The sequence below is a fragment of the Thalassophryne amazonica genome, chromosome 17 (assembly GCF_902500255.1).
Source record: "Thalassophryne amazonica chromosome 17, fThaAma1.1, whole genome shotgun sequence".
Taxonomy (NCBI): domain Eukaryota; kingdom Metazoa; phylum Chordata; class Actinopteri; order Batrachoidiformes; family Batrachoididae; genus Thalassophryne; species Thalassophryne amazonica.
The window spans coordinates 57,937,280-57,955,331 of record NC_047119.1 but is presented as its reverse complement, the minus strand read 5'-3'; the positions used below and the strand labels follow the sequence as shown (position 1 = coordinate 57,955,331).

General features: G+C 43.7%; 1 protein-coding gene across 1 annotated transcript in view; it reads right to left on the bottom strand.

Annotated features, from left to right (window-relative positions):
• Positions 1-3,457: 3,457 nt before the first annotated feature.
• LOC117529109 (matrix metalloproteinase-17-like) overlaps positions 3,458-18,052 on the bottom strand; it is a 244,201-nt gene continuing 229,606 nt past the window's right edge. The window contains exon 10 of the mRNA XM_034191809.1: positions 3,458-4,210. Within this exon, the coding sequence (XP_034047700.1) occupies positions 3,885-4,210 (326 nt within the window). The 3' untranslated portion in view covers positions 3,458-3,884. The remainder of the gene's footprint in view (positions 4,211-18,052) is intronic.

Sequence of the window (18,052 nt, the reverse complement as noted above, 5' to 3'; positions counted from 1 at the left end):
TAGATTGTTGCGTTTTAGTCTTGACTTTGATTCCCAGAACAATATTTCAGTTCAATATTTCATTTTCTGGTGTAGAAGTTGCACTTGTCAAAAAATGCATTGTGAAAAATGAAACAAACAAACAACCCCGCCCCCCAACAAACAAAAACAAAAAACCCCATGTACTGTATAAGTTGCCATGGTGTGTCACAGCTTTTTTCCCCCTGTATGTGGAACTCACTTTGTAACAGTGTTTCCTTGGGCACGAGTATAACAATGGACAGTAACTCAGTGTAGCACAGATGCACGCCACAGCCTTCGCTGTTTCTTGATATAAGGATTCTAAAATTCCAAAAATAAGCAAGATAGACAAATAAATGTGTTGGACAACATATTGGACATTATTTGTCATGGTTTGGACAAAAGAAATTGTCAGATGGAGATGGACTGCTGGTCCACAGTGTTGGAAACACTACCAAAAAAAGTGAGTCCAATTTGATTTTTTAAAAAAATCAGCTCTTTAATTTGGGATTTTTGTGCATTGCTGTACTATACTTGTATTATTGTTATTTATTATTTTGCTTCGTGTTTATTCAGTCTGTTTCTGTTCAGTGCTTTCCTCAGAATCGAAGTACTGAACAGAATAAATAGTTAATATCAATAATGAGCTTGTGTTTTTTCCTGTATAAGTCTCACCAGTGAATAAGTTGCAGGATCTTTCAAACTAGTAAAGAACCTGTGACTTATACTTCTGATAAAATGTTATAAATAAGTCAGCTACAGACCGGGAGGTTCATCCCTGGATACTGATATGGATGAGAGTCTTTGATCCCCCCACTGACAGGATGACAGTCCAATACTTTCCCAGCCAAGGCCAGTACAGCTGGTCAGAAGTGCTGTGTTTATATTCCGGGATTTATGTCATAGCGCAAACGTCTGCTAAAGTAAGGCACCAACAGCAGAACTGCTATTGACCTTGGCAGGTTTAGCAGTGTTGCCACAAATAAAAGTTACTTTATTACTTTATGCAGTTACTTTATTAGCAGCTGCCAACAACTTGTAACTAATAAGTAATGTAACTAATAAGGTAAGGTTACTAGCTAATAAGGTATGGTAGCTAATAAGGTAACTAGTAATCTAACTTGGCTATTCTTAAGTTTGAGTACTCAGCAAAATAACTAATAGTTACTTTGCGACAAGTTGTCTGCAGCTCCTAATGAAGGAACTGTGTAAAGTAACTGTAAAAAGTAACTAATAAAGTAACTTTTCAAAGTAACTGTGGCAACACTGAGATTTAGTGCCTACAAGTTTGATTTATTTTCTTTCCCTTTCGTGTATTTTGACAGCTAAACAAGCTATTCAGTGTGCTGAATTCATATTTTGGTTGGATATTTGGTTCTTCAGTTTGGTTTGTGTTCTCACCACAACTGAACCATGTCATGGTCCAGTTGGAACTGGACAAAGTTCAACCTATTAGGAGGACCGTTGTCTCTTTGTCTGGTCCACACCACAGTTCAAATACATGTTCACACCTCCTCAAATTAACCAACCTACTGGAGGAAACAGACCACCCACCGTCCAACTGATGCACCAATCAGGTTGGTGTGAACACAACCTTAAAAATCAAAAGTTATCTACAAAAAATGTTCCAGAAACATTGTAGGCATAAATACTAAAAGAAAAAAAAAATGAAAAGGTGCCAAACTATTGCTTTAAAGAGGTACTATGCAACTCTGGTCAATTTTTTGCTGTTTTCCAAGCAGCAACACTCGAGCTCCCATTTTGACCCAAACTAGGAAGTGCAGTTCTTTGACTGGCTACTTCAAGCTGGCTCCAAAACAAAGCACATTCCCACAGAAGCCCATTTTAAAACATCAGCTTTAGAGCAGAAATAAACATGTTGGTGTCCCTAAAGTTGTAAAACTGGTTTTCTGTTCTGAGTTGCTTGGGGTGGGGGGTTCAAATGTGCCTAAATAGAGAGAATGGTGTCAACTCAGAACATGGTGCCATTTTGGTTCCAACTGACTTTATTTTCCAAATTTTTCTTCTGTTCGGATCTGAAGGGAATCTGTACATCTTGAAGCCCTTGCTGTGTCTATTTGCACCTCCAAATGCAGAGCAACCTGTAAATCTCAGTGGATAAATAAATAAAATAGATGCAGACAGATTAACAGCGAACGCTATTTTGAACCCAAGATGGCACCATGAGTCACATGACCGATTTTTTTCGACTCGTCATGTCGCCACTCTCTCTATCTAGGCACACTAGGGGGTTCTTATTCTCCCAAAAACAAGCCATTTAGCATTTACAATTACTCCCAAACTGTAATATTCAGGTAACAAAATTGCATAGACCCCTTTAATGTGAGTGAAGCATGCACTAATTTTAACACAGGATTCCATTTACAATAAAAATAAAAAAATACAATAAAAATAAATAAAAAAAACTTGGATGATATTCTCCTGACTACCAGGTACATCCTACTGACGACCTTCCCGTTAGTCAGGAGGATATGGAAAATGTGAATGAAAAAGAAGCAGTGATTCTGACATTTAGTTTGACCTGTTTCATTGCAGGCAATATGAACCAAAGATATTACATTTTTTTGTGATCAAATTAATTTCATTTGTTAATATACATCAATTCCTGTGTTCAAGGACTGTAACACATTCCAAAAAAGAAAAAAAAGGAAAAAAAGACAAATGTTTGGATGAGGCATTTTTTGTAAGTATTAGGATTATATCATGACTTTTACAACCAGTTTTCTTAAGGCAAGTCAGGGGATGGATACATTTCCAAGTCACTGAATATATCTTGAGGTTTCATTTACATCAGTCAAAGAAAGACTGGAAAGGATTTGCATATTTGTTCCTTTACAGTGCTTAAAATCAAACAATTCAAGGAATCTGGTGGAATTTCAGTGAGTAAAGGGCAAGGGTGCAAAACTAAGATGACCACTTGTGATGTCCAATCCCTCAGATGACACTGCATCAAGAACAATAATTCATCAATAGCTGATATAGCCACGGGGGCCAGGAATTACTTCAGGGTAACCTTTGTCAAGCACTACAATATGGAGGTATATTCACAAATTGCACTTAAACCTTACTGTGCAAAAACGTGGCCTTATTTTGACCTTGTCCAGAAGCAGTGTAGAGGCATCTGAGTTGGACCATCACACAGTGGAAATGTGTATTGTGGTCAGATGAATCAGTATTCCAAATCTTTTTTGGTGTACTCCAGACCAGATTCTTATTAGCAAGTCCAAATGGCAGGCTTGGTCATGGTATGGGGTTGTGTAAGTGCCCTTGGCAAAGGTAATTTACACTTTTGTGATGGTAGCATTAATGCAGAAAAGAGTTTCCAGGAATGTTCATGCTGGGAGCAACTTGGGTATTAAAGAATAAATGTAAGAATCACTGCTTTTATCCCTCCTGTAATTTCCATACCGTTTCTCAATGTTTGAGATTGAACTGCTTTTTCTTTCGCTAAACAACCTCATCTTGGGATGTTAATCAGTTGGTGACCCACTTGTTTCCGAAGATGCTTTCCAGCCTTCCTGCTGTACATGAAGAGAATTTGATTTGAATGGATTTCTTGTAACATATCATTAAATCGGTGACAGTCATGTTTCCACGCAGAGATTGTACGGTTAGTTGTAAAACATGGTGCAAACACTGGCAAACATTTAACGCCCAAGCGGCAACCCTAGAACATACGCAATAACCATACTGAAAAGCGCTTTAAAAGACTGTTGAATGGCATGTGAAATAAATAACAGTAAAACAATTGGAAAAGCATACCAGTTGATATTTATATGATCTGAATTTCCACTTTCCTTTTTGACTGGCCTTTATTCAGTCCCTCGTGTCCGGCCCCGAGAACAGTGTCCTATACTTTGGCATCATAGCAGTTCAGAGTGGACGGCCAGTGAGAGCGTCCAGAGGGGTGGCAGCAGCCAGACAGGAGGCAGTGAAGACCTCATGCCTAAAGGCGAGGCATTGTCAGATGTGCAGGAACACACCTCGTAACCATTCTCTGCATGGTCTGGGTGACTGTGCACATTAACTCTGGTTTCTCTGCTTTTGGGCTCGGTGTCTGGAGAGTCTGACTGCATCTCACTGCACAGTAGCCAGTCCTTCGCGATGAGACGGGGGAATCCCGCCTCTGTCTCCATATCGCTACCTGGCACGCGCCAGTACTCCTTCCCCTTGAAGAAATATGAAGACCCTGAACAAACAAAAAGACAGAAGTGTGTTCTGAGACAGACCCAAAGAAATACACATGGAACCAGGACAACACAGAAGAAACCACAATTCATACTAAAATAAAGCTCTACAGTGACCACCCACTTTTTTCAGGATTTGGTTCATGAACTCAAAATTCCATTCGTTTTCACTGTTGATGTATAGTAAAATGCTTAAATAAAGAGTTTTAAGCCTTGAACCAAGTCACTGAGTTAAGAGATGAATCATGACCAGGAAAAGATTAGATTTGGACAACAATAAATAAATAAATTAATGACAAAAATAAAGAAATAAAAAAAAAAAACGCAAAAGGTACAAGAGAACATATTACACATTGTCACAGCTCTCCATTTTATTTTTGGATGGCTTCTCCAGGTAAAACTGGAGTTGCGTCAGGAAGGGCATCCGGCGTAAAACTTGTGCCAAATACCAAATGTGGAACTGGCTGTATCCGCTGTGGCGACCCCGTACATACGGGAGCAGCCAAAATGACAACACACACAGTTTTATTCCATAATCTAAAACCCCAGGGAAAATGCATGACATCTCTTTTATATTTCATGTGAAATAATGTTTAATGCATATATCCCTGTTCAATAAATAGTCTAAATGAAATAAATATGATGGGGATTCTTTACTTCCGGAACTGCACTGTTGAGCTCTATATGAGGAATGGTTGTTTCTTTGTTCAGTTTAACCCAGTTTAAGCAGTTTAAACTGGGAATGGATGAAAGGCAACTCTACAACTGCCGTTAAAGGGTTGTTTTGGCAAAGGTCAAGGCAATTGAATCAACAGTCAAAACATTGATTTGACTCTGATTTGCACCCAACTTGACACATATTGATGCCAAGTCATTTGTGTCTGTGTGTTTGTTAGATCCTCTGGCTGATTTCTGCCCTATGCCATATGTGGATGAAGGCTGACCCTGAATTTTTCCTGAAGTCCATTTTGGCAAATGTTAAGGCCATTGGGGTCAGGGTCAAGGAATTCATCCTGATTTTGAACCTGATTTGGACCAAAGATAGCACACATATATCGGTGTATTCTGGAATTGCACATTAAAAATTGAAACAAAAATGTACCTGCTGATAGTATAAAATGATAAAATGCTCATCAACCCTATGCTTAGATTCAAAATCTCATTAAAAATACTAATCACACAATCAAACCTCATAATTGACAAATGAGTCACTCCAAGTGTATCAAATTGCATAGATGGAACAGTTGATATACAAACAGTTCTCAAATTACATAAAAAGTCCATCTGCATCTTGAAATCTGCCATCCCTACAGGACCTGTACACCTCCAGGGCCCTGAGGTGAGCAAGGAAGATAGTGGCCGATCCCTCTCATCCAGGACACAAACTTTTTGTTACCTTCGTCTCTGACAGATGGCTGGCTGAGGTCCATCAGGACTAAAACCTCAAGACACAAAAACAGCTTCTTTTCATCTGCAGCGAGACTTATAAATAATGCTAGAGACCCCAATAACTTTATTAGAAAAGTTATTCAATAATAGATTAGACAAATTCATAAATAAACATAAATGACTTACTGATAGTCAATATGGATTCAGAGCACATAGTTCAACATCACTTGCATTAATAGAATCAGTTGAGGAGATTACAAACACCATAGACCACAAATTACATTCAGTTGGAATATTTATAGACCTTAAAAAGGCTTTTGATACAATCAATCATGACATATTAATCAATAAACTTGAACAGTATGGGATTAGGGGGGTGGTGTTGCACTGGGTGAGAAGCTACTTAAGTAACAGAAAACAGTTTGTGAAGTTGGGGGAATATACATCATCATGCTTGGATAATGCTTGTGGTGTCCCACAGGGGTCAGTATTGGGTCCAAAACTGTTTCTAATTTATATAAATGATATTGTCAATGTTTCCAAAATATTAAAATTAGTATTATTTGCATAGCATAGCATTTCAGTTCTAAACAAAGCGAAACATATTCTGGACCACAACTCACTCCGCATTCTTTACTGCTCACTGGTTTTACCATATTTACAGTACTGTGCAGAGGTATGGGGTAATACTTATAAAGGTACAACACAATCACTATCAGTAATGCAGAAAAGAGCTATAAGAATTATTCATAACACTGGCTATAGAGATCATACAAATCCTGTTGTGTGGCTGGGGGAGCCTGGCTGCCTTTTGTTTCTGTTTTCTGTCCTGTCTTTTGTTTTTCCTTCCAGGTGGCTTGCATTTGGGACTGAGTGGCTGTGTAGCTGAGTTTATCAGGACCTCACCCTGATCACCTGAGGCTGATCACCTGCGGCTCGTCAGGACTCACAGCTGTGGTGCATCTACATGGATTGGAACATGGTGGCATTTAAGACTGGAGTACACAGTGTGTATTTGCCAGAGACTCGATCTTGTGACCAGACGGGTGAGATCGTCGTCTCGGGAGCCATCTCATCATCAGTGGATGCAGAGAACGTCCAGGTTTGATGCATGGTCTGTGAAAGAGGAGAGGGTGAGGTCTCACGCTCATCAGCACACTTCCTGAGGTACGTTAGATTTTGTGACTAACATTTATACAGTCAGTAAATGTGGTGTCCCTCACACCTTATTACACTCAACAAAAATATAAACGCAACACTTTTGGTTTTGCTCCCATTTTGTATGAGATGAACTCAAAGATCTAAAACTTTTTCCACATACACAATATCACCATTTCCCTCAAATATTGTTCACAAACCAGTCTAAATCTGTGATAGTGAGCACTTCTCCATTGCTGAGATAATCCATCCCACCTCACAGGTGTGCCATACCAAGATGCTGATTAGACACCATGATTAGTGCACAGGTGTGCCTTAGACTGTCCACAATAAAAGGCCACTCTGAAAGGTGCAGTTTTGTTTTATTGGGGGGGATACCAGTCAGTATCTGGTGTGACCACCATTTGCCTCATGCAGTGCAACACATCTCCTTCGCATAGAGTTGATCAGGTTGTCAGTTGTGGCCTGTGGAATGTTGGTCCACTCCTCTTCAATGGCTGTGCAAAGTTGCTGGATATTGGCAGGAACTGGTACACGCTGTCGTATACGCCGGTCCAGAGTATCCCAAACATGCTCAATGGGTGACATGTCCGGTGAGTATGCCGGCCATGCAAGAACTGGGACATTTTCAACTTCCAAGAATTGTGTACAGATCCTTGCAACATGGGGCCGTGCATTATCCTGCTACAACATGAGGTGATGTTCTTGGATGTATGGCACAACAATGGGCCTCAGGATCTCGTCACGGTATCTCTGTGCATTCAAAATGCAATCAATAAAATGCACCTGTGTTCTTCGTCCATAACAGACGCCTGCCCATACCATAACCCCACCCGCCACCATGGGCCACTCGATCCACAACATTGACATCAGAAAACCGCTCACCCACACGACGCCACACACACTGTCTGCCATCTGCCCTGGACAGTGTGAACCGGGATTCATCCGTGAAGAGAACACCTCTCCAACGTGCCAAATGCCAGCGAATGTGAGCATTTGCCCACTCAAGTCGGTTACGACGACGAACTGGAGTCAGGTCGAGACCCCGATGAGGACGACGAGCATGCAGATGAGCTTCCCTGAGATGGTTTCTGACAGTTTGTGCAGAAATTCTTTGGTTATGCAAACCGATTGTTTTAGCAGCTGTCCGAGTGGCTGGTCTCAGACGATCTTAGAGGTGAACATGCTGGATGTGGAGGTCCTGGGCTGGTGTGGTTACACATGGTCTGCGGTTGTGAGGCTGGTTGGATGTACTGCCAAATTCTCTGAAACGCCTTTGGAGACGGCTTATGGTAGAGAAATGAACATTCAATACACAAGCAACAGCTCTGGTTGACATTCCTGCTGTCAGCATGCCAATTGCACGCTCCCTCAAATCTTGCGACATCTGTGGCATTGTGCTGTGTGATAAAACTGCACCTTTCAGAGTGGCCTTTTATTGTGGGCAGTCTAAGGCACACCTGTGCACTAATCATGGTGTCTAATCAGCATCTTGATATGGCACACTTGTGAGGTGGGATGGATTATCTCAGCAAAGGAGAAGTGCTCACTATCGCAGATTTAGACTGGTTTGTTAACAATATTTGAGGGAAATGGTGATATTGTGTATGTGGAAAAAGTTTTAGATCTTTGAGTTCATCTCATACAAAATGGGAGCAAAACCAAAAGTGTTGCGTTTATATTTTTGTTGAGTGTATATTGAGCTGTATGTTGATCGTGTAATCAGCTTCCTCTGCAGTGGAGTTTTGTGAACTGGGTGTTCCATGCCTGCAGGGTGGGAAGCTGATTAGTAATTAAGCCAGGAAGTGTTTGCTGTTTGTGCACCTTTGAGCGTTCTCTCTGTGTGTTGAGTGTGGACTCACATAATGATTCCTTCTTTCACAGACTCGGTTTGTTGCGGCCACCTGGGGGGTGTCGGCGGGTTCCTTGGGTCCGGGTTGGTTCTGGCTCCGGACCGTTGGCGCTGCTGGGAGCGCACCGCAAAACCACCACGCCAGACCGCGCACTTTTATATTTTTTCACAGCACTGTTATGTTCATTAAACTCTGTTATCCTTTGTACCGTGCTCTGCTTATTTTATACTGGGTCCTTCAAACGCTGGTCGGTTCTCCGGGCTGCGTCCGACACATAACAGTAGTCTCTGGCCAAACATCGCGGACCCAGCGGTAGCAGAGACGGTAACGCGCCGGGAAGGCGGCAGCAGACGTTCAGAAGTTATCCGGATCAGTTGCGGGTGCTCTCCGCCCGGATGGTGCGCGTTGGAGAACCCATTACTGAATACTGATTTGAGCGCTCATGCAGCCGTGTTCCTGTGTGTGCCTTATTCGTGGGTCGTGGTGGAGTGTGACTGGCGACGGCTTCGCGTCACACTTCGACCGGATAAGAGGTTTAAACGGGAGCTGCAGGAGTGGGTCTGTAATGGGTGAACGCGCACGGCGGAGCTCTGTGGCACGGGTTGCGGTGCTTCCTGTGTTACAGTCGTAGCCCCGTTTCCCCGTGTAATGATAGCTACTGCGTCTGTTGTGTCAGCTCCGGTGTTATTTAGTTGAATCACATTTTTGGTTGTGTGTTGCACACAGCTGCGCACAGAAAAGCAGCTCGTTTGTTTTCTGTGTCACCAAAGGGGGTTTTTCATTTTTAGCACTCTGTTGGTGACTGAGTCACATTACCGTCAAGCTCTTAAGTTGGAACAGGTGTGTTCCATTTGTTTGAGCTTGACGGTATAAATCACTTATTTGTTTTGTGTTAGTTCATTTTGTGTGGGTGTTTTTTGAGTTGTTTTTTGTGTGGGATTTTATTTTTTGTTTTCCACTATTAGTGTCTGGGGTTGTGACCCTGCAGCCTGTTTGGAGCAACAAAAAAGGACCCAAGCAACTTTATGTTAGTCTGTTAGTCTTTCTTTTTATTTCTTTTAGTTTCACCTCCCCAGGGTTTGATGGGACGGTCCCCTGGGGGGTGATGGGGGGTAATTGGGTTGTTTTTTCATTTTTCCTTTTTTTTTGTTTTGTTTTTTGTTATGCCCTCTCTTCTCCTCTGACTCCAGCCGGGTGAGCCGTAGAGTCGGCGTTGCTGGAGTGGTGCAGTTTGGTTATGCTGGGCGTTTCCCAGGTAACCTCTGCACCCGGGAGGGGAAGGGGGGGGTTTGGGGTATTTTCTTTTTGTTCCCTCTCTTCTCCTCTGGCTCCAGCCGTGTGAGCCGTAGTGTCGGCGTTGCTGGAGTGGTGCAGTTTGGTTATGCTGGGCGTTTCCCAGGTAACCTCTGCACCTGGGGGGGGGGGGGGGGGTTTGTTTATTGATTCCCTGTTCCACCTCCGGCTTCAGCGCGCCTTTGAGCCATCTGCCATCGGCGTGGCTGAGGTTTGGGGCAGTGGGATATACCCGCAGCTGGTGGCTGGTTTGGAAGTGGGAGGAGTGGTGCCGTTTTGTGCCGTCTGCCATAACCGCTGTTCCACTCCTCCCGGTTGGCTTCTGGGGTGTAGTCACGGTTGGTGACACTGGACGTGCTTACAGTTTCCACTGCGCCAAGGGGGTGGGGTTGGGGTTGTTTTGTTTGTATGTTTTTTTTTCTCCTTTTGTTTTTCCCCCCAGTTTCCGCCCTCAGGGTTTGACTGTGGTGTCCTCTGGGGGGGATAGGGCTGTGGGTCCATCTAGCCATAGATGGCCGGGGCTGGGTCCGTTGGTCATGAGGGGAGGCGTCTCCTGGGGTTGATGGAATGGTCCTCTGGGAGGCGCTGGGAGTCCCCGTGGGTGACATTGGATCCCAGAGGGACCTCGGCTGTGGTTATTACTCCTGGAGCTGGCGGGATGTCCTCTGGGGGGTGTTGGTCCCTACATGTCGTTGGGGGGGGGGTTAGTGTTTTTATTTGCTAGCTTAAGTTTGGGTTGTTTTTCTTTTCTCCCCTTCCCGGGGTTTGATGGAACGGTCCTCTGGGGAGGGGGGGGTGTTAGCATTTTTATTTGTAAGCTTAAGTTTGGGTTGTGTTTTTCTTTTCTCCTCTTCCCGGGGTTTGATGGGACGGTCCCCTGGGGAGGGGGGGGGGTGTTTTGGTTGTTTATGTTTGTCTTTTTTGTTTTATGACTAATCAGACTGAACATGGTTGGACAAAGGCTGACCGCACAGGTTTAAGAACTCCTGGCCACACCTGTGCTAAGTGACTGACAGAAACAAAGGCAAGATGCAGCCAGAGGAGAAGACATCAACCATTCTGTTGGAAGACGAATGCAGATACGGTTTCCAGCCATGGCCCCTGGAGGGGGGTGTTTCTCCTGGGCCGGGTTTGTGTGGTCGCCGGGAGGCTTCCCGTTAGGGTGGGGTGCTGTTGTGTGACTGGGGGAGCCTGGCTGCCTTTTGTTTCTGTTTTCTGTCCTGTCTTTTGTTTTTCCTTCCAGGTGGCTTGCATTTGGGACTGAGTGGCTGTGTAGCTGAGTTTATCAGGACCTCACCCTGATCACCTGAGGCTGATCACCTGCGGCTCGTCAGGACTCACAGCTGTGGTGCATCTACATGGATTGGAACATGGTGGCATTTAAGACTGGAGTATACAGTGTGTATTTGCCAGAGACTCGATCTTGTGACCAGACGGGTGAGATCGTCGTCTCGGGAGCCATCTCATCATCAGTGGATGCAGAGAACGTCCAGGTTTGATGCATGGTCTGTGAAAGAGGAGAGGGTGAGGTCTCACGCTCGTCAGCACACTTCCTGAGGTACGTTAGATTTTGTGACTAACATTTATACAGTCAGTAAATGTGGTGTCCCTCACACCTTATTATATTGAGCTGTATGTTGGTCGTGTAATCAGCTTCCTCTGCAGTGGAGTTTTGTGAACTGGGTGTTCCATGCCTGCAGGGTGGGAAGCTGATTAGTAATTAAGCCAGGAAGTGTTTGCTGTTTGTGCACCTTTGAGCGTTCTCTCTGTGTGTAGAGTGTGGACTCACATAATGATTCCTTCTTTCACAGACTCGGTTTGTCGCGGCCACCTGGGGGGTGTCGGCGGGGTCCTTGGGTCCGGGTTGGTTCTGGCTCCGGACCGTTGGCGCTGCTGGGAGCGCACCGTAAAACCACCACGCCAGACCGTGCACTTTTATATTTTTTCACAGCACTGTTATGTTCATTAAACTCTGTTATCCTTTGTACCGTGCTCTGCTTATTTTATACAGGGTCCTTCAAACGCTGGTCGGTTCTCCGGGCTGCGTCCGACACATAACAAATCCACTATTTTTACAATCCAAAATCTTAAAATTCACAGACTTGGTTCATTTTCAAACAGTACAAATCGTGTATAAAGCAATAAACAATTTACTTCCAGCAAATATTAAAAATATGTTTTTTAACAGATCAGGGGATTGCAATCTGAGGGGGAAATTTAATTTAAAGCATCAGTGGGCACGAACAACATTAAAAGATTTCTGTATTTCTGTCTGCGGGGTGAGGATGTGGAACAGATTGGGAGTGGGGCTCAAGCAATGTCCAAGCGTGAACCAGTTCAAACAGCGGTACAAAAATATGTTTTTTTCTAGGTATAGGGAGGAGGAAGGGTAATGGAGGTTAGGGTGTTTTTGTTTTTTGCTTCGGCTTGTAAATATATAGTATTTTGTATGTAAGTAGGTATGTGTAGGTGTATATTTATGTTTGTGTATATATACGAGGTCTATTAGAAAAGTATCCGACCTTATTATTTTTTTCAAAAACCATATGGATTTGAATCACGTGTGATTACATCAGACATGCTTGAATCCTTGTGGGCATGCAAGAGTTTTTTCACGCCTGTCGGTTACGTCATTCGCCTGTGGGCAGTCTTTGAGTGAGGAGTCGCCCACCCTCTCGTCGATTTTTTTCATTGTTTAGGAATGGCTCAGACTGCTGCTTTGTTTGATCAAAATTTTTTCAAAACTGTAGGGCACAACTGAGTGGACACCATTCGATAAATTCACCTGGTTTTCGGTAAAAATTTTAACGGCTGATGAGAGATTTTGGTCTGTAACTGTCGCTTTAAGGACGGCCCACGGCGCCTGCGCTTCGAGGCGGCAGCGTCTCGCCATTTCAAGTTGAAAACTTCCACATTTCAGGCTCTGTTGACCCAGGAAGTCGTCAGTGAACAGAGAACTTTCAGAAGAAGTCGGCATGAGGAGTTTATTCGGTCATGCCATTGTTAACAGACATTTTGTAATGAAAGAACATGCGGGCAGAGTCGCATGTCAGGCCGGACCCGACCACGGGGGGTCGCGACAGGAAAAACACCTCCGTTGGAAACCTTAACGGGCAAGTTGGAACATGCCCAAGCTGTTAAACAATTTCTCAGTTACTCACTTGTTGAAAGCCATCAAAAGCTGCCTGAATTTTACAAATGGTTTTCAACACGGAGGTGTTTTTCCTGTCGCGGCGCACACAGATTCGCCGAGTCGTCACGGAAACGACTCAGCGAATTTGCGCACACGTCTTTCATTAAAAAATGTCCTTAAACAGTGGAATGTCCGCATAAAGTCCTCATGCCGGCCTCTTCTGAATCTTCTCTGTTCTCTCACGACGTCCTGGGTGAATTAAGCCTTAAATTAGGATGTTTTCAGGTCAAAACAGGCCGACGACGGCACCTGGAAGCGCTGCAGGACGTCCTGCTCTGTGGGAAGTCCTTACAGCGACAGAAACACCCCATAATCTCTCATCAGCCGTTAAACTTTTCACCGAAAACCAGCTTAATTTCTCAAATAGTATCCACTCGGATATTCCTCACAGATCCAGAAAAAATTTTGATAAAGCAACGCGCACCGTCTGGAGCAGCGTGTGAAACAAAGGAATTCAGCCGAGAGGGCGGGACCACATCTCACTCAAGGCCTGCCTACAGGAAAATGACGTCACCGACACGCGTGAAAAAACTCACGCATGCGCACGAGGGTTCAAGCATGATTGGTGGAATCGCACGTCATTCAAATCCATATAGTTAAAAAAATAAATAAAAGGGTCGGTTTATTATCTAATAGACCTCGTATATATATATATTGATATCGGTTTAGGTGTGTAGGAATCTATGTGTATATGTGGAAAAGGGTATTACTGGTTGTGGGGAAGAAGGGGTAGGGATAAATAAGCTGATGCTTCACCCTACCCCTTTTCGGACATGTTGGGTACACAGTAGGAACTTTTTTGTTGTTGTCTTCACTGATCTATCTTGTATTTGTTGTTGTATCAAATGTTCGAAATAAACAGTTTTCATTTTCATTTACCCTGGCTCCCCACCACTCCCAGAAAGTACAAACTGATCATCTCTGCACTAAAAGGTACATCTACATGCCTTTGCACAGCCCCATTCCACTATGTTATACTTATTTGACAGTGAACATAGTTTTGCCTATTTGTCTGACTCCCTTACTTCTTACAGAAGTATTTTTTTTTCCTTTTCTTTTTATTGTTGTTTATGCACCAATGACACCGGATCAAATTCCTTGTATGTGAGAACTTACTTGGCAATAAATTTGATTCTGATGTAGCAGTTGTTAAAGGAAACAACATTATCTCCTTTTTTGTAACACTCTCTCTCCAGACTCATGCAGCTCAGTTCCCTCACCATAAAACATCTACACAACTTCCCTTTGTTTCATTCTGTTTCACTGCTCTAGGCATCTCGAGTTTAAAAGGGGGTAAGTGGTGACTTTTTTATTGGTTAATTTTGAAACATGCCCTTAAATAACTACACCCAGGACACAGTCTTGCGCTCAGAGTATGCAACCGCTAGATAGTAGTGTGCAGTCTTACATATCCTCAATGGGATATGGGCCACGTTTTAGACTGTTCACTAGAGAACCTAAAGATAGGGCCCATGGAGTTGTTCTGACCTGGACCCACAGAACTTGAACGAGTTCACTCAGAAGAGATGGGAAACAACACAAGCACACAAAACCTCAGCTGAAATATAAATCTGTAAAATAACTGTCAGAGTAGTTTAAAGATAAAGAAAAAAACTGCATGCTCCTGTTTTTCGCTTCACAGACCGTACAAGTATAACACCATATTTCTTCCCTTTCAGCATTTTTTGTACCATCATTTAAACTTGTGATTTTAACACGTCTGTGTTCCTTTAACACTCTGCTCACTCATTGTTCAGCATCAGATGTCACAAAGTCTTCATTCTCACTCTATCTTCATTCACAGCTGGTGGAAGCTGCCAAAAAATGGCTTTGATGCAGCTCCCAGACCCACAGGTCTGCATATATACACAAAAAAATACCAGCGTGTTCTGCTGAACTGAACTGATTTTGTTGAAAAAATGTCTCTTCTTTGCAATCTGACATGTGAACACTAGGGATGTGAATCGTACAACAACTCACGATTCAATTTGATTCAGATTCTTGAGGTGACAATTCGATTCAGAATCGATTTTCGATTCAAAGAGCTCTGAGAAATAGTTATATTACTTAAAAAATGTTTATGTTTAAGAAAATGCAGCTTTACAAGGTTAATCAAGTGATTCTAGATGTAAATTTACTTATCTGCTTTGCTTGTTCGGAGTTGGCTGGCAGTTTAGCGAAGCGCTGGTCAGTAGTCGGCAGAGGCCGCTGCTCCCCTCTTTTAGCTCCGGGTGATAGCATAGCATGTGGGCTTGCGGATCTGAAGTGTTTCCGAAGTACTTGACTTTCATTTTGCAGATTTTGCACACTGCATAAGTCATGTCAAGCTCATTACGCAGAAAATAATAAAATTCAAAATGCGGCCAAACATTTGCCTTCAGCAAAGACGGTGCTGGCTGAATTAGCTCTTCGTCCGCCATGCTAAGCTACAGCCACTGAACTCTGCAGCTCACAAGTGTTTGAAGCACGTCGGACAACCCCCCTTGCGGGGACGCTGCAGTATGGAGGCCGTTGCCTGACAAACAGTACACGCAGCGAGTAAGCAAGAAAATGTTTAAAAAAATGCTTTTAAAAAATCGATTCTTGGACATTTTGGATCGATTCAGAATCGTAATAAATAAGAATCACGATTCAGACATGAATAGATTTTTTCCGACACCTCTAGTGAACACACAGGCACGAAACAAATGGGACTTATGAAACTAGCTCAAATTTGGAGGTAAGGGAACACCTGATGGATGGAAAAAAAAAACATTCACACCGGAACTATTTTCTTTCGTCCATCTTTGTTTCGGTTGATGCGTAATATGAATTTGTCGGCTGCTCACGCCAAAACAAACAAAATGTCAGACTTGTCAACCTCCGAGATACCACCTGAAAATGATGATTTCTAATCTTGTTTTACATATCATTTCTGAAGTATAAAAAACAAAACACGCAATATGACCAGATCTACTTCACTGGGGAAGTCGGACAGATGTGGATGGTGGATGGATACAGATGGATCACCTTCACCTCTGGCTTTTCAAAAACTAATATTCTTGTTTAACGTACTGGTTTTGTAAAAATACAGTCACAGCTGAGGTATAAAAACTCACTGCATTCGCTCACATTGCTCCCCAGACTCGGGGAGTTTTGTCATTTCTCATATACGAGGTCTATAAGAAAAGTATCCGACCTTATTATTTTTTTCAAAAACCATATGGATTTGAATCACGTGTGATTGCGTCAGACAAGCTTGAGCCCTCGTGCGCATGCGTGAGTTTTTCCACGCCTGTCGGTTGCGTCATTCGCCTGTGAGCAGGCTTTGAGTGAGGAGTGGTCCAGCCCCCTCGTCGTTGTTTCATTGCCAGGAAATGGCGGAATGATTTGGGCTTTTTTTTCATCAGAATTTTTTCAGAAACTGTTAGAGACTGGCAGCTGGAAACCATTAGAAAAATTTAGCTGGCTTTCGGTGAAAATGTTATGGGCTTGGTAGAGAATAAGGAGGGTTACTCTTGCTTTAAGGATGGCCCCCAGCGGCTGTGGGGTGCGCCGCGCTCCGAAGCCGCCATCGACAGGCTGAACGACCATTTCATTTCTAAACGGATGGCTGACTGGATCCGTGACCATCGTGTGCCATTTCTCTATTATCACAAGAGCTGGACATCAACCATTTTCCAGCAGATTTCACTTTAAACAAGCGATTTTGTCATGGAAAGCCGAGCGGAGGCTTCGCGTGTCACGATGGATTCACTACTGGAGCGAGACAAAACCACCTCTGTTTTGGTCTCACAGGACGGCTTATGACCGTTATGAAGCCTCACAGGACATGTTCTGGCATGTCCAGGCACATCCACAATTTCTCGGATAATCATTCGATGGAAAAACCACTGACAGCTGTCTGAATGCCATCTCAAAGCCGTCCTGTGAGACCAAAACGGAGGTGGTTTTGTCTCGCTCCAGTAGCGAATCCATCGTGATGTGTGAAGCCTCCGCTTGGCTTTCCATGACAAAATCTCTTGTTAAAAGTGAAATCTGCCGGGAAATCGTTGATGTCCAGCTCTTGTGATAACCAGAGAAATGGCACACGATGGTCACGGATCCAAACAGCCATCCGTTTAGAAATAAAATGGTCGTTCAGCCTGTCGATGGCGGCTTCGGAGCGCGGCACGCCCCACAGCTGCTGGGGGCCGTCCTTAAAGCGACAATAACACTCCTTATTCTCTACCAAGCCCGTAATATTTTCACCGAAAGCCAGATAAATTTTTCTAATGGTTTCCAGCTGCCAGTCTCTAACAGTTTCTGAAAAAATTCTGATGGAAAAAAAGCCCAAAACATTCCGCCATTTCCTGGCAATGAAACAATGATGAGGGGGCTGGACCACTCCTCACTCAAAGCCTGCTCACAGGCGAATGACTCAACTGACAGGCGTGGAAAAACTCATGCATGCGCACGATGGTTCAAGCTTGTCAGACGCAATCACACGTGATTCAAATCCATATGGTTTTTGAAAAAAATAATAAGGTCGGATACTTTTCTAATAAACCTCGTATTATGTAAACGCTAGCGAGAAATAAACATTTCTAAAACTGAAAATGCTGTTTTCGGAATCTAATAACATATCTGAAGTGATTTAGAAGACATTTCGTCGATACTAGCGTGATGATGTCACAGGCTGGTTTAGCTAGCTGCAAAACCATCCGTTTTCTTCTGCTTATCCTAGGTCGGGTCGCGGGGGCAGCAGCTCAAGCAAAGCCGCCCAGACCTCCCGATCCACACACACCACCCCCAGCTCCTCCGGGGGAACCCCGAGGCATTCCCAAGCCAGCTGAGAGATGTAGTCCCTCCAGTGTGATCTGGGTCTTCCCCGGGGCCTCCTCCCAATGGGACATGCCTGGAACACCTCTTCAGCGAGGCGTCCAGGGGGCATCCGGAAAAGATGCCCGAGCCACCTTAGCTGGCTCCTTTTGATGTGG